This window comes from Leptopilina heterotoma, unplaced genomic scaffold (assembly GCF_015476425.1).
Source record: "Leptopilina heterotoma isolate Lh14 unplaced genomic scaffold, ASM1547642v1 Lhet_337, whole genome shotgun sequence".
Classification (NCBI taxonomy): domain Eukaryota; kingdom Metazoa; phylum Arthropoda; class Insecta; order Hymenoptera; family Figitidae; genus Leptopilina; species Leptopilina heterotoma.
In genome coordinates, this window is record NW_025111025.1 from 257317 (window position 1) to 275417 (window position 18101).

At 25.5% G+C, this 18101-nt stretch overlaps 1 protein-coding gene across 1 annotated transcript in view; it reads left to right on the top strand.

The window, feature by feature from the left end:
• The window catches only part of LOC122505049 (suppressor of lurcher protein 1), a 255048-nt gene that overhangs the window by 205129 nt on the left and 31818 nt on the right, over positions 1-18101 (top strand). Inside the window, exons 6-7 of the mRNA XM_043616468.1 lie at positions 2945-3131; positions 8924-9114. Coding sequence (XP_043472403.1) covers positions 2945-3131; positions 8924-9114 — 378 coding nt within the window. The remainder of the gene's footprint in view (positions 1-2944; positions 3132-8923; positions 9115-18101) is intronic.

Here is an 18101-nt window from a genome sequence, read left to right on the forward strand (position 1 = left end):
AATTGACCCTAACTACTTAAATCAGAAAAAGGGTATTCGAGAGCTTTTTTGTCTAACTGATACTATATTTTTCTACTGAAAAAGGTAAAAACTTGGTTTTAATAGTAAATTTCTGTCAGACATTCTGACTAATGTAAATTTATTTTTGAAAAACAAAAACAAAATTATTTACAATGTAAAGAAATAAAATAAAATTCTAAATTTAAAAAACATATTTTTTTACTCAAAAAAAATGAATGAAATAAATACCAAATAAAAAAATAAATGTGAACACTTATTGTGTAGAACTATAGAATATGCAGAAATGAAAGAAAAACAATATGAAAAAATAATAGAGGGAGAAAAAAAATATTGCAAAGAAAAACTGAAAAGTGTCAGTAGAAAAAATATAGCCAAAGCGAGGTTGAGTTTATTTCGTCATAGTGGTAAGGGCCAGTGTAAGTTAGACTTTGTAGTTTAGACGCTTATACTGTGCGAGACAGGTTGCGTACGTAAAGGCAAGCCAATATCGTTCCCGAAGAGTTTGTGAAAGAGTCTGGCGGTTGATGTCAGTGGTGCAAATAGAATTTCTCTCTTCCTATCACCACCTCCCCCTCCCCACCCCCGTGTGTCACCAACTTTTCCAAACACCAAAGGGCCCCCCCCTCTACAAAAGAACGTTCAATATACAATCTTTGAAAATACAAAATTTACATTTTCCAACAAATTTGTTAAGTAAATTTTGAAAAAAAATTCAATCACTCTCTATTTGCTTTTCTCCCTTTCTATTCTTTACAAACTTTACATATTTTACCTACTTTAAATAATAACTGATTACATACAAATGTCAACAAATTACAATTTTACCCCCTCACCCCCTTTCTCAAATAGAACAAACAAAAAAAAAGAAATCAAACAGGAAACGGTAAAAAATAATGGAAAATTTAAATTACAAAATAATCCTCTAATCTACCTCTCTCTTCTTTGGGAAAATAAAAAAAGCAGGAGACAAAAAAAAAGTTTTCCGAAAGAAAATATACACAAATGGAAAAGCTTTGTGACTCACGAAGTTTAGCAAATACTCATGCAACATTCATAACATTCAACCCCATCGTTAAAGTGCCACACCTACTCTTAAATCTTTGTCACAATCTGTTCAATTGCGATACAATCGAAAAACTTTACTATTTCAAATGTAATGAAAAATCTCAAAATGTTTTCCGATATTGCATTTTATTTAATACTGAAAAATATTTGAGAGTACCTTTTTTTTAAACTTTGCGAATTATTATCATTATTATTGTTCGTTGGACAAAAAAAAAATTCTACATTGCAATATTAATATTGATCGAGAAAAAAAAATTTTAATCTACTTTTGTATTGTTATTAGTACCAATAATAACAAATATTATTAATATTAATAGTAACAAAAAGAATAATATAATTTTGGAATAATAATTTAAAGAATGTAATTAAAATTATGTTGAAAAACAATAAATTTTTAACAAAGAATTTTATCAAAATTTTTGAAAACGATTGAATTCTCTTGAAGATTTTAAGAGAAATATTAAAATATTTCTCTTAAAATTTTCAAATAATTATTGCATTTTGTTGAAAAATTTTATTAAAATTGTATTCAAAATAATAAACTTCCTACAAATAATTTTACTATTTAAGAAAACATTTGAAATTTTGCGGTAAATATTTAGATAAAAAAATTGAATTCTCTCAAGAAATTGAATAAAAAATTTTTTATATGAAATATAATTGAATTCTTGTAATGAATTTGATTAGAAATTCTGATAATAATAATTGAATTCATTTAAAGAATTTAATAAAAACCTTCAAAAATAAGTTAATTCTTTTCAAGAATTTTTTAAAATTTTCAAAAAGAATTGAATTCTTTCAAACAATTTTTTTAAAAATGTTTAAAAATAATTTAATTTTGTTGAAAAATTTTATTAAAATTGTATTCAAAATAATAAACTTCGTACAAATAATTTTACTATTTATGAAAATATTTGAAATCTTGCGAAAAATATTTAGATAAAAAAATTTAATTCTCTCAAGAAATTGAATTAAAATTTTTTAAAATAGAAAATAATTAATTTCTTGTAAAAAATTTATTAGATATTCTGATAATAAAAATAAAATTCGTTTAAAGAATTTAGTTAAAACCTTCAAAAATAATTGAATTCTTTCAAAGAATTTTTTTTTAATTTTCAAAAAGAATTGAATTTTTTCAAAGAATTTTTTTTTAAATGTTTAAAAATAATCGAATGTTCTTAAAAAAATTTTTTTAAATTGTATTGAAAACAAAAAAAAACTTAGAAAGAATTCCGCTGACATTTAAAAAAAAAAATTTTCAATTCTTTCAAAGAATTTTATTTAACTTATCAAAAATAATTGAAATCTTTAGGGAAAGTTTTAATAAATTGCATTAAAAATAATTGAATTCCTGCGAAGAATTTTTTGAAATTAATTATTGTATTGAAAATAATTTAATTCCTGGATGAGTTTTATTATTTATAAAGTAATTAAATTTTTGCAAAAAATTTTATTATTTTTTGAAAATAATAAATAATAATAGTTAATTAGGTACTTTATTAATTAACGAATTTTTTTTAATTTTGTATCTAATATTATTTAAAAATTGAAGAATTGATATTTGAAAGTAAAAAATTTTTAATTTTTATAATAATAATTTCGAATGAGGAAAAGAATGTTTTTTTATTTGTTTATATCTTGAAAACTGCGTGGTCAAAAAATTAAAAGAAACCAATAAATGACCAAAAATTTCTTGAAATTTTGACTGGGGTATCAAAATATCCCATTTAGGGAATTTAGCATTAAAAATGTAGAAAGAGTATAATGGAAAATAATGGTAATAAGATACAAGTAAAAAATTAATTAGAATGAAATATAGTAATAATATAATTAAATGAAAATTCTTTTTTTGTTTCAGCGTCTACCTGTGATATGGTGTTTAACAGTGACACTACAAAATCCGGTATAGTGACATCGCCGGGCTATCCAAATCCCTATCAATCGAGAGTTCGATGTAATTACGAATTTCAAGGAAGGGGGAAAGAGAGAGTTCAAGTTATATTTCAAGAATTCAATCTCTATCATTCTTCAGAGACTACAAAAGAGTAAGAATATAAAATATATATATATAAATATAAATTTTAAAAAGTCTTTTTAAACTCAACTTTAACTATTGAGTTTGAACAAAGAAAAAAAAGAAAAAAAAGTTGCTTTGCACATTTTTCGTCTTGCTCGACATGTACATATATTACTTTACTATATAAGCAAAAGTAAGATGCATTATACTTTCTTTTCTACTAAAAAATTGATATTTATTCGCATACCACTATTTTCTAGAAAATACCTATCTTTAAAATCTATTGAGAAGTACAAAAGAATTCTTTGAATTCGTCTAACCTTTTAAAATTGAACACAGTTTCAATAAAATTGGGAAACACAAAAGCGAGAAGAAGGAAAGATTCAAATTCTTGAAATGTTTGTTTTTTTTTCTTTTTTTTCCTGCACTCCCCTTTTTCTCTAGTATAAACACCTGATTGACGAAATTCAATTTTGCTTTTAGAGAGTTGAACTTGTATATATACTTTAGAGCGGTTTATTTTTGTTAAACATTTACTACGATATGGCAAGCTGAAGGGAGAAAAAATAAATAACTTTATTCTGAATAAGAAAAAAATAAATATCTTTTATTCGGAATGAAAAAATAAATATCATTTACTCAGAATGAAAATCTAAATAGCTTTTTTTTTAAATAAAAACTATGGTTATTTTAAATCGAAAAATCTATTTAACAGACTTGTTTAGAAAAAAGAAACAGTTTAAAAAGCAGAGGAAAAAGATTAAAAATATTAAGTCTGAATAAAAATTTCCTTTACTACTAAAACAAAAAAATTTGATTTAACCCTAAATGTCTAACTATACTGAACTTTTACTACTGATAATGTAATTACTAATTATTTTTCGGCGGACTAAAGTTGACTTTTACTACTGATTTATATAATTTTGATTTCATTCCTTTTGTCCGCCTATACTGAATTTTTCCACTTTATATCACGTCTGACTCTAATGGTCTTTTACTACTGATTTAAATAATTTTGATTTAATTATTCATGTCTGACTATATTTATTTTTACTACTTATAACTTAATAATTTTTTATTATTACTCTGACTAAAACTGCACTTTTCTGCAATTTTGATATAATTATTCCTTGTCCACAGAAAAAAAAATTTTATTGATTCAATTTAATTGACTCCAATAAATATTATTTGATTCTGTTAAATATTTAATTGATAATAGTCAATTTATCGGTTATTTAAATCAAATAATTTTTTTCTATTGATACTATTTTTTTATTGATAAAATAAAAAATACCTATTTTATGTTTGACTAAAAGCTTTCTTTACCACTAATTTTTTTAATACCTTAAAAATTATTTTATTATCCTTTAAATTAAACAATTTAAGAATTAAAATAAAAATTTTTTGTAAAATTATACTAAACTGTATAGACAATAAAATATCTAGTATAAAAATCTGACTAAAATTTTGCATTAACTACTCACACGAAAACCGTAGTGTTTTTAATTATTTCGAACGAATAAAAGAAGATTTAGCTGAATGTATTTTTGTATAAATATTATTATTATGATTTTTAAAAATCTTGTAATAACGAAGCAGATTAAATACTAAAAATAAAATAAATTTAAATATTTAAAACAAAAAGTTTGATTAAAAAATAATCACTGACACAAATGTTTTACGAATTTAATAAATCAGAAATAATTTTTACAATAAAAAATATGAAGTTTTGCTGTAAATGTGATAAATATATATATATATATATCTACTATAATATATAAATATTATATCTACCAAAATTTAAATATTAGTTTGTCAGACTCAAAGATTTTTTTTTATCATTACCAATATTAATTTGCCAGAAACGCGAACTCAAAGTTAAATACTAAGAAAGTAGACATGTAAAATTTTTTTAACGTTTAAACTTTTTCATTTCCTCATCTTTTTTTTTGTCTCTTAAAGACTTAAAGAAATATTTCACTTCTCAAGCCAATCAAAAAGCAAAATGAAAAAAAAGAAAACAAGGTAAAAATATATATATTCAAATGCATGCGATAAGAAAAGTGCATAATTGACTGCCAACCAGCATTGACTTAATTAGTTTTTGAAATTAAAAACCTAATTGACATGCTGGGTGCAGACAAAAAAGAGGAGAAAATATGAAAAAAAATTTAATCTTCTTATTAAAGGCAACAGTTTTCCTATTACAAATGTTAATATCATTCCACTTTTTAATACACTTTTTTTTATAAGAATATTCTTCCTTTACACGCTTTATTTCCTATTTTTTTTATCTTCCATTTTTTTGTGTTCAAATATTATGTTTGATGTTACAATATTTTTTATAAACTTGTTCTTTGAAGTTTATTAATTTCCTTTTTTTCCCCATAAGTCGCCTTCTTTTTTAATATTACGAATACTGTGACTTTGATAACAAAAAAAAAATAAACAGAAAAAAAAATCTTTTCATTATATTGAGAGAAGCACTTTGTCTCATTAGTAATTCAATTATCTTAAAAACTTTTACGTTCAATTGAGATTAAAAAAAAGAAGAAGAAGAAAATACAGTCTCATTTCGCCTAAATAATTTGCATCGCAGTTATTTTCTATTAATAAACCATTATTATTATTATTATTATTATTACCCATCCAACGATAAATAATACGTGAAAATAATTCATACGTACAAGTAAATAGTGAAAGCACGGTGTCTATTTTTATGAAAAATTTTATTAGAATCAATGAACTATAAAAAAAAATGTACACTTGAGTTAAAAAATTATTTTCCTGTTTTTTTTTCTTTTCAAAATATACAGGGGGGGGGGGTGAGAGAAGGTTGCGCGTGCATCTGATGTTCATTTCTGCAAATATGTGCAATCGCAACTGCTGGCAGGAGATATCAATATTCCTGAATAAGAGTCACAATGCATAACACATACATACATGTGTTTGAACTCATGAATACAGTGAGTGAGTAGTGGTTGGCTAGGTGAAAGAGGGGTGGGAGAAGGGGAAACTGGTGATGCACCTGAAACAATATCCTTTACCCGGAATGCAATCACCCACTTCTTTTGATATTCCAGAATATTTTGATTTGGCAAAAAAAAAAAAAAAATTTCCGCATAGATGATGCTTCATTTCATTCAAATTTTTGCCAAGCAATAGGCTTTCTATTTGTAGCAACACATTTTCATTTCACGATTGAGTATGATTTTTTTTTACTTGTTTTCAATACGTTAACAACTTAAATTTTACTTTTGTTTTATAACGATTTTTAATTTTTGTTTGTTTTTTTTTTGTTTTCAGGATAAAACTAAAATTGAGAAAAGGAAAATAGGTAGCAAAAAAAAATTTATTTCAATTGTATCAATTTATTTTAGTTATTTATTTTATATTGATGAAATTGAAGAAAAAAGATTAGTTAACCCCTTCGCAGTCCAGTTGAAAATCGCTTGTGGTCCAAAAACGGTCCGAAAAAAAAGTTTACAAAAAAATATGATTTAATCATATATAAGGTTTTTGGGGTCGCTGAATTCGAATTTGAGGTTAGTTTTTGAAAATTCAAAATGGCGGATCCAATATGGCGACCAAATATGGTGGATAATTTTAAAATTAAAGCGTTTTAAGGGAAATTCATTTCTCGGAGGTTTTCGAGGTCGCTGAATCCAAATCTGAAGTCAGATTTAAAAAATTCAAAATGGCGGACCTAAAATGGCGACTTCAAAAAAAATTTTTTTTTCAGATTCCCTTAAAACTCGTTACTCGGGGGTTTTCGGGGTCTCTGATTACAAATATGATGTCAGATTTTCAAAATTCAAAATGGCGGATCCAATATGGCGGATGATTTCAAGATTGATGCGAAAAAAATATGAAGTTACCTCAAAAACCCCTGAGTAAACATTTTAGACAAATTTGTCAACATTCAAAAAATTTGATCGACATATTGAATCCACAATTTAGCATTTAGAAAAACGAACATCAAATTCGAATTCAGCGACCCCAAAAAACCCCAGGAACCGAATTTCGATCGAAGCGCATAAATTTTGAAATTATCTGCCATATTGGATCCGCCATTTTGAATGTTGTAAAACGAACATCAAATTCAAATTCAGCGACTCCAAAAACCCCCGAGAAACGAATTTTAATCGAATCGCATTAATCTTGAAATTATCCGCCATATTGGATCCGCCATTTTGAATTTTGAAAATCTGACATCATATTTGTAATCAGGGACCCCGAAAACCCCCGAGTAACGAGTTTCAAGCGAATTTGAAATTTTTTTATTTTTTGAAGTCGCCATTTTGGGTCCGCCATTTTGAATTTTTTAAATCTGACTTCAGATTCGGATTCAGCGACCCCAAAAATAGTAGTATGTACTTCGCTACTAAAATCAAATCATGTTTAGTATTTTTTTTTTGAGATGGCCATATATGGCCACAGACGCAAAGGTGGCACGACTTTTCGTGGCCATATATGGGCCATGGACTGTTAAGGGGTTAAGTGGAGATATTGGAGAAATGAAATATATTGATTTTGAAGATCTGTTATCTTTTTTTGGTTAGAAACAAATCCGGAGCACGAAGGAGAGGAATTAAATTTTTTTTTGCCTTCATCCGGTTTAATTGAGGAATTTTTTTTTTAATTTCTATGGTGAATTAAATTTGGTTAATTATTTGCACAAGAGGGGAAAAATGTCGTCTGACAGAGACGGACTTTTACTACTGATATAAGCAAAAATTGACAAATGAGTAAAATATGTAAATTAAATTTACATATATGTTTTTCTATTCATTTATTTATTCTTTAATATTAATTCCCATATTAATTAAATAATTTATTTTCAATTTATCAATTAATTTTCAATTTATTTAGGTATAAATATATATTTATAAAAATTTGATTTATACTTTAAATATTTAAAATATGTGTGCGAAAAATTTAACAATTTTTCGCTCATGTTTTATAAAAAGAAACAGAAAAATCATTTTTTTCAAACTCTTGTTAAAAAAAAGAGAGGAGAAAAATTTCCAATTTAATAAATAACTATTTTGAGCTCTATATATATATTTATTTATCATTTGTCACAGCTTTCACTGACCTGTTAAATAATTGGTCCAACGTTGATTTTGACGAATCAAATTTGAATATTACGCTATATTTGAAGTGTCACAATGATTCTACCTACAGTTGCGACAGTTTGAAAATTGAACCGTGATTTTCTCGTTTGGTCAAGCGCAAAAAACGATTTTTGAATGGATACACAGTTGCGCAAACGATGTCAATATAATTATATTATTGGTTGATAAAAAAAAAATTGTGAAAAATTTTTATTTTTTACACATTTTTAAAAATTTATTTTTTGCAAATAATTTATATATGAAATATTTAAAAAAAAACTAAAAATCTTTTTACTTTTTAATGTCAAATACTGAATATTTATTAAAACTTGTTTGATTTAATATTTTCATTTCAAAATTATAATAATATTTTCGTTTTTAATAAATTTAAAATATGGAAAAATACTTTTAAAAAAACTTTATATATTGAGAAATATTTTAAAATTGTTAAAAGTAGGAGAACATAGTCAGGGTTGGACCACCTTTTGAACTTTGTTTATAACTTAAAAAAAAATAAAAGGCAATTGAAATTAAAAGTTTTGAAAGTTATAAACATGTAAAAAAAATGTAGTCAAGGTTGGACCATAAATTTTAGGTTGGATTTTTATATTTGAAAATGAAAGGGCATTACCGATTAATCATAACAATTTTTTTTTTATTTTTGACATCATTTTCAATAATTGTGTTTATTTTATCATTTCAGATGTAAAGATGTCGATTCAATAATGGCCTTTGTCTATATTGATGGAAAGCCAGAAAAAATTGATGCCTTCTGCGGAGAAATGCAACCACGACCATTAATGAGCAATGGACCACGATTGCTTCTCGAATTTCAAGGGAGAGAATCATCGAGACATGTAAAGGGCTTCAAGGCCATGTATTATTTCATTGAAAGTAAGTAAATATATACATTTTTACACTAATCTCATAAATTTAACCTCCCCCTCTCCACAATTTATATAAAAAAAAAATTATACCCAGAATATTTATTACGCCTATTATTTTATACATGATAGGAATTTTTAAAATCCAACTAAATTCCATTTTTCTATAAATATGATAAAAATCATCGAAGATAAATGATACATATCATATAGAAATAAGCTATCTATACGTGCTTTTCGTCCAGAATCAAAATATACGATCTTACCATCAAATCCGCTTCTCCTCTCTTATACTCAGGACCATGACTGCTGTACTGTGTCAAAATTTCAATTTCCGTTGAGCATTCTATCGATGAGAGCAATTCATCTTTTCCCGACGGCCGTTTATCATATTTCCTCGGATTCTCTTCAACATTGCAGCATTTCATAGTACAGGCACAAATCGTCGTTGAGAACGACAAAACAAAACAAAACACAAAAAAAAAATACGCCACCTTTTTTCCGATGCACAAAAATAAAAAACCACGCAACAAAAAAAAAAAAAAAAAGAATCAGAAAAAAAGGGAGTAAACTTCTATGATTCATGTTAAAGTTGCTTCGTTTCATAACTCATTTTCTAATTAGTGACTCAATCTTGCAAATGGTCGAAATTTATAACGACTGGATAGTGGAGTGATTTTTTTAATTGAAAATCTTTTTTTTTTTCGAAAAACAAGGTGATAGGAGTAAATTTTAAACTGACGGGTATTTGCGAAAAAATATTACGATCTGTCTGAGTTAAACGATCTTTTACTTCTTATTTGCAAAAATAGAAAAATAGATTTTGCTTTAGCTGACTGGAAATGTTTCATACTATTAGACAAACTTTTATAAGTTCTGACTAAGAGAGACTGTAAAAAATATAGAAAAAATAAATTATGTCTGCCTATATCAGACTTTGACTACTGAAACTAACTGATATTATATAATTTCATTTTTATTCTTGACTTTATACTTTCACTTTTACTTTAATAGATTTCTGTTTTCACTTTCATTCTCACTTTCACTTTTAGAGATTTTTCATTTACCTTTGATTTCACTTTGATAGATATTTATATCCACAAAGCTATCAAAATGAAAGTGAAAATAAAAATGAAATTACATAATCGACCCTCTGATAGTCAGCTAGAAAAAGGATTGACTAAAATTTCCAATAAATAATTTTCAAATAAAATCTAAATATTCTTTTTTGTTTGCTACTAAGATTCAAATTACTGAGAAAATATTCTGTCTGACGAGAGACGTCTTTTTCACTTTTCCTATGAAACTATAATAGGAATTTTATTAACTCTGAGATAAACTTCCAAAATTTTATTACTAAATGTGAACTTCAGTCATAAAGTTTTGCATTGTATGCAAAAATACTGTCTGACTTAAAATTGACTTATCCACTGAAACTCATATTAAACAGATGATATTCACATTGTCAGAAATTTTCCTTTACCGACAATATTAAATTTTCAAGAATAACAATATTGAAGATAAACGGCAATTTTATTAATTTTTAAGAGACACTTAAAATATAAAAACCAAAACAAATTTTTTAATTTAAACCGACCTTAAGTACTGAAAAAACAAACTGCATATTTTTGCTAGTGCGTCTGATTAAAACATACATTTTCTACTTGCATTTTAAAACAAAATAATATTATAATAATTGTTTCCCATTCTTTTAAACTTGTTAATTAAATTAAAGAGTAAACTTATTTATTCTACTGAAAATAACTGATTAATTATCTAATTTTTTTAATATGAATTTTTTATATATATAATGGCTTATAAAAAGTTTAACTAATTGAATACAATTTTAATTTCAAAGTTCAATTGTACAAAAAGTAAAAAATTAAAATAAAATTAATAAATAATTATCTTCAAAGGGAGACAGACTGAGATTAACATGTTCTACTGAAAATAAACGTATAATGAATAAATTTAAATGCAATTGAAAATGGTTTTTAAATACAATTAAAAATAAGATGTAATGTCTGACTTGTACTATTTACTATTAAATATTATTTTTGTTGCAACTAAACTTTAAATAAAATTTAAATCAAACTAATTTTTTTCTTCTAGTGCGAAAAATCGAAATACTTGTTTTGTCTGATTAAAATTGACTTATACTACTGATTTTCTAATATTGATCTCTACTTCTGAAATGTAAAGAAGTTTAAATGAAACTAAATTTTTTTACAGAGTGTAAAATATAGAATTGTTCATGTCTCTGATTTAAACTGACTTATAGTACTAATTATAAAATTAAATATAAGTTTGACTATTTTCATTGAAAATGATATTACTTTCATAGGTAGAAACAAAAACGAAAATTTAAACAAAAAATTACATCTAAACTAAAATCGACAATTACTTAAAAAGTTTGTCCGACTAAAACTGACATATAATACTGATTGTCCGTTATTATATCTATCTATTATATTTATTATTATATCTAATACTAAAAATAAAATCATTAAGAAATTTGAATAAATATAATTTTTTTCATATAAGAAAGCAAGAATTTTTGTATACTCTTACTTAAATTGTCTTGTTCTATTCATTTAGGAAAAACTTGTCTGACTAAACGTGACTTGTACTACTGAATGTCTTATACTTTAAACTTTTTGGAAGCGATAATAAAAACAATTATTTGTCCGAATGAAACTGACTTGTTTTACTAATTGTCCGTCATTGTCTTCTAATATTAAAAATAGAATTATTAAGAAATTTGAATCAATCTAATTTTTTTTTTTTCATATAAGAAAGCAAGAATTTTTGTTTTGTCTGACTTTAAATTGTCTTATTCTACTGATTTAGGGAAAACTTGTCTGACTAAATGTGGCTTGTACTACTGAGTGTCTTATAATTTTAATTTTTGTAGTTTAACTTTTTGAAAGTGATAATAATAATAATAATTAATTGTCCGACTGAAACTGACTTGTACTACTGATTTTCAGTTATTGACTTCTAATATTGAAAATAAAATTATTAAGAAACTTGAATCAATACATTTTTTTCATAGAATAAAAACAAGAATTCTATTGTTTTCTCTGACTTACATTGACTTATTATTCTACTGATTTAGGAAAAACTTGTCTGGCTGAAAATGGCTTGTACTTTTACATTTTTTTCATAGAATAAAAGCAAGAATTCTTCTTTTGTCTGACTAACATTGACTTATTCTACTGATTTAGGAAAAACTTGTCTGGCTGAAAATGGCTTTTTACTTTTACATTTACTACTGAAAATAAACTTATAAAGAAATTTAATCAATCTAAATTTTTTTTTCAAATAGTTTTATGAATAATAATTCTTGTTATATCTGACTTAAATTGGTTTATACTACTGATTCAGGAATTATTTTTCTGACTAATATTGACCTATACTACTGACTTACACTCTAAATCTGAATCAGTGAAAATTTCACTGATTTCAATTCAGTGGCCCAGTTTTCTTTAATTCATCAGTGGGATTTCACTGAGAATCAGTAAAAACCACTGATTGTCAGTGAAATTCTACTGATTCATCAAAGAAAACTGGGCCACTGAATTGAAATCAGTGAAATTTTCACTGATTCAGATTTAGAGTGTACTGATCTACTACTAAAGATAAACTTTCAATATTTAAATTGAACTGAAATTTGGAACTTTTCTTGGAAAAAAAACCAATAAATCAATTTAAGTCAGATAATTGTTTTGTCTGACTAAAATTGATTTATACTACTGATTTTCTAATATATTTATTTATACTACTGATTATCAACTTATACAGAGATTTTAATATCAATATTTACTTATTAGTTGTTGGATTGAAAAATAACTGATAAAATTAAATTCAGAAGTAATAATTGTTACATTAAATAAAATCACGTTTGGATGACATGCCATAACGAGGACAATTAGACAGTCTCAAGTAATTGCGAATAGAAAAACAATAAGACCATAAAGTACTTAAGTTTCGTGTTAATTTGTTAGATGCTGTTTCGAAAGCAGTTCGGGAAATATTACATTGCAAGTTACTCTAGGTATACATATACATGTATGCATCAAAAACGGAAATGTTGGGAAACATTAAAACGCAACAATGGTTCTAAAGGGAAGTTTCGACTTCCGGCAAAGTTGATATGAATGCACACGTATATATGTATATACATATATTCACTTCTGTGGATCTGTAAGCCACTTGATGGTATATTCCAACTAGCGAATTGTCGCTCTCTCCCTATACCCAACGTTGTTTTCCAAAGTTTCTTCGCCATTATCGTGTGTTCCTATACTCTCTCTCTCTCTCTCTCTCTCTTTCTCACTCACTCTTGTAAATCCATCAGGGCCAAGCATGCCCGTTTCGAATCACGAGGGAACGTGAAACGTCATCAGGAATGTGTTGTTCAAAGTGTTTCATGAAACCTTCTCCGGCTTCGAAAGGAAGAAAACTTTTTAATCGACGTGTCTCTCTTTTCCCTGGCTACGTGACTCGCTATAGATTCACTTTTAAAAACTTTTCTTTTTCTTTCTCTCTCTCTCTCTCTCTCTCTCTCTCTCTCAATCTCTCTGTTTCTCTTTCTCGTTTCCTTCAAAAGGCTCGCATCATTCGACGACAACTCTCTTAATGGAATAGCCTACATTTCTTCCAGAGAGCTCCGAATTCGTTTCATGTAAATTTATTATTAACTCGAAGAAATAATACGAAAATGATGGTGAATAAATTATTTCTTCTCAATTGCATTGACAAAAAATTTTTCTTAGATGGAAAAATAATAATTATCTACTTATTTTTTTTTTTTACTAAAAAAGGTCTAGTTAGGTCAGACAATTGATTTTCAAAAAACAAATATCACAAATTGAGTTTACAATTAGTAGAGAGTAGAAAGTAGAATAAGTTTTAGTCAAACGTAATTTATTCTTTTTTTGCACTTTTAAGTAGTTGAAATCTGTTTTGGTCAGACTTTGTAATGTACACGTTGAACTTTTACATTACATTCGTTAATATTCTTTCAGTAGAAAAGTTCCGGTCAGGTCAGACAGACATAATTTTATGTTAGTAGAAAAACTAGCAACAGACTTCTCACTCGCTTTTTTAAATAAAAGTAGAAATTTGAAAAATAATAGAACGTAAAAATTTTTAATTCAAATTTTTTTTTATAAAAATAAAATATTAATTTGAATATATAGTTTTAATATTATTATAATTATAATAATTATATATTCTGACATTGGAAATTCAGGGAAAAGTCAGGAATTTTTATTAGAAGTACTGAAGAAAATTAAATTTTTAGAATTCATAAGAAAATTTAGTCTTTTTTGTTTGAGTCATAAACTATAAAATTACCCCGAATTCTAATAAAAAAAACCTTCCATTTTTTTCAATTTCTACCAAAAATTTCTTTTTAAATAACTTAAATCTTGATCATCTTCTCAATAATTCAATTATTTTCAGAAACAATAAAACTCATCGCACAGAATTTCAATTATTTTTAATACAATTTTAATCAAATTCATTGAAAAATAACTATTCTAAAAAATTTTATTCAAATTCGTCAAAAGAATTCAATTATTTAAAAATTTGTTAATAAAATTCTTTATAAGAATTAAATTTTAAGAAACATTCAATTGTTCAATAAATAATTTACTTTTGTATTTAAATAATTGAATTCTCGTAGAATTTTTTAATAAAAATTGATTTGAAAATGAGTTTTAGTTTTAATTTTAGATAATAATAGAATATTTTAATTTTATTTTTAATGGTAGATAGTCACTTTTTCCAAAATAGTTTTTCCTCTCCTTTTTATCTAAAAAGAGCGATATCAAATTAATTCAATTTTCTTCCAATTTTTAAATTTATTTCTAAAATTTATTTTAAAACTTGTAGAATTCTAAAATTGTAGAATTATTACATTATTATTGTAATTATAATTGCAATTATAATTATTATTGTAATTATAATTATATAATTGTAAGTACAATTAAATTATTATTGCTCATAACAAGTAATCGATAGAAATATATCACTCGAACAATTGTAATGGAATTTTCACAATAAAATCAATAACTCAGCAAACTGTCACGTATGAGTGAAAAAAGTGAGCATGCAATGTTGATCCACTGGTAAATAAAAACACATAGCCAACTGATCATCCATTTGGATCAAAACCTGATACTTGCGTTATTTGAAATGTTACGTTTCATTGCAATTTCAATCCATCAAATACCAAGATGTAATTTTTCTTTCTCAAATCAATTATTAAATTATTTTCATTATTGTGATTTATTCTTTTTAAGAAAAATTGCTTAATTTCTCTCTCTCTCTCTCCATTTTTCAGTGTTCGAATTCCAAATTTTTATATTCAGAAATAATTATTTTTAAAAATTTAATTTACAATTTTATTAATCTAAATATTATTTTCATTATTGTGATTCATTTTTTTTAAAGAAAAATTGCTTAATTTTTTTCTCTTTTCATTTTTCAGTGTTCGAATTCCAAATTTTGATATTCAGAATCAATTATTGTTGAAAATTTAATTTACGATTTTATTAATCTAAATATTTTTTTTTAAGAACTTAAAATCTTATGGAATGGTTTATAATTTTTTGTCTTTTTTATAATATGATTTAAAAAGCTTCGTTTAGATAATACAGATTAATAAAAACTTGATTTGAACATTATGGATTTGGTAAGAGCTTCGTTAGGCAATAGGGATTAAAAAAGCTTTCTAGCGACTTTATCATGAGAAAAGAAATTTATTTGAGAAAAAATGAGAAAAAGTTCAAGTGAAACTTTTTTTTTGTAATCTGGATTATTTCAAAAGCTTTTTAAAAAAGTCTGAATTGGGTGAGCTTTTTTTGAACAATATAAATGAAAGACAGCGTTTTTTTTTTTAAATTACAATTCAGAAAATCTTCTTTTATATGCTATATCGTTCTAGATCAATTAAATTAAAAATAGCAAAAAAAAAAAAATGAAATAAAATTTGGATTAGATTTTTTATTTAGAAATAAATGACACCACTTTTTGACATATTGCTTTTCTCGATATATTATTATATCATATAGGTAAATTGATAAAATCGTGACAAAAATCCACAAGCAAGAAAATAACACACATGTGATAGTAAGAAGATTACACGTTTTTCTCTCAAGTGTAATATGCGCATTACTGAAGGCGCACTTTTGCGTTGAAAATAAATTGCCATGGGCCGTGTTTATATATATATATATACTTGAGCATTCTTCAACAGCAGCGTATTCTCAAAGTTTTTACGAAACTTTATCAATTTTACGGATTCGCCACGTGTATACATACTCTGAAGAGATTGTCCTCCCCCCTCTCTCACTCTTCTCACCCCGTTGACTTCTTGGTTCCATTATACTCGTTTTCTTGCCAAAGACTTTTCTCAAAGAGATATGAGAAACCAAGTTTTTTACTTCATCAACTAGTGTACCAACGGATGGGAAGAAAAAAAATACAATTTTTTTGGAAATTTTCTTTTTTCGCAATATCTTTTTAATTAATAAAATAGAGACAATTTTGGTGAACCAAAAAAAAATTGTTGCGTTATTTTTTAATGCCAAATTTGGCGTTAAAATATCACTTTTTATTTGATGGGAAATTTTTTTTGTTTATATACACTTTTAATTTTGTTAACAATCACTTGAAGTAGTTCAATATATTTGTCTGACTGAAACTGACTTGTACTACTGATTCTCGTTTTCTTCGACTTAAATTGACTTATACTACTGATTTTTAAATTATTTGTCTGACGAACGTTGACGTAGACTACTGATTCATTGATATTGAATTTTACTACGGAAAATAAATTTTTAATAAAATTTAATGCAAACTAAATTTTTTTTTGTTGATTCAAAAACAATACATAATGCTTGGTCTGACTAAAATTGACTTATACTACTGATTCACAAATATCGATTTCTATGAGTAAGATTAAGAAAAATGTTTAAATCAATTAAACTTTGCTTGTAAGAAAATGCTTTAAAGGCTTGGCTGACTCAAATTGGTTTGTACTTCTGAAATTATAGATTCAAATATTTAGGAGTAATGGCTTGAAAAAAATTCCTTTTCCTACAATTAAAAATACTTGCAAATATTTTAACCGTCTGTCTAACTTATAAACGAACTTGTACCACTGCCATTAGATTACAAACATTCGTCACAAAAAATAAAGAAAAATAATTTTTCTACTTTTAAATTTTGTTGTAAAAATTTCAACGATTTGTCTGACTGAAATTGACTAGTACTACTCGCTAAAGACTTTTCTCAAGGAGAATATAGTATATAAAAATCCTGCCTTTTTACTTCTTCAACAAGTACACCAACATAAAAAAATCCAATTAAAAAAATCGTTTTCAATAATTTTTAATTAACAGAAGCAATTTATAAACAACTTCGTCTCTGTATACTAAAAGCAACTGTTTCTAAAATTAGCAAAAAAAAAATATTAAGAAAAAAAAATCAATAAAATTTATCAGAAAAAAAATCAGACATCAACGTTTGACATTAAATTAACCCAGTTATTGAAAACATTTTACGATAAAAATTTTAAATTAAATATATTTTTCTCCAATCGGAAAACATTTTTTTTTCTCCACTGATAAATTTCATTATTTCCATGCCCTTAAAAATTTCTAATTGAATGAGTACCATTGGAAATGTAATTTTCTTCTTTTTTTCGTAAACCAGAGACACGACACTCAAGTGTACTGAATGTAAAAAAAACACAAGTTGAACTCGGTTCGCAATCAGTGGTTTGATATCAATCTGTCATTTGTAGTAAAGAGTTGTTCTGTTTTTTATTTCTTTTTTTTTTTTGCTACTCCTGTGTGTGACCCTTGTATAATGAAAAAACATGAACCGTAATATCCGCTAGGACAGTAACTATTTATTAAACTCTTGTACAAGTATTACTGTTATTTTATTTCTATTTCACGATTCGTAATTGAGATCTACAAA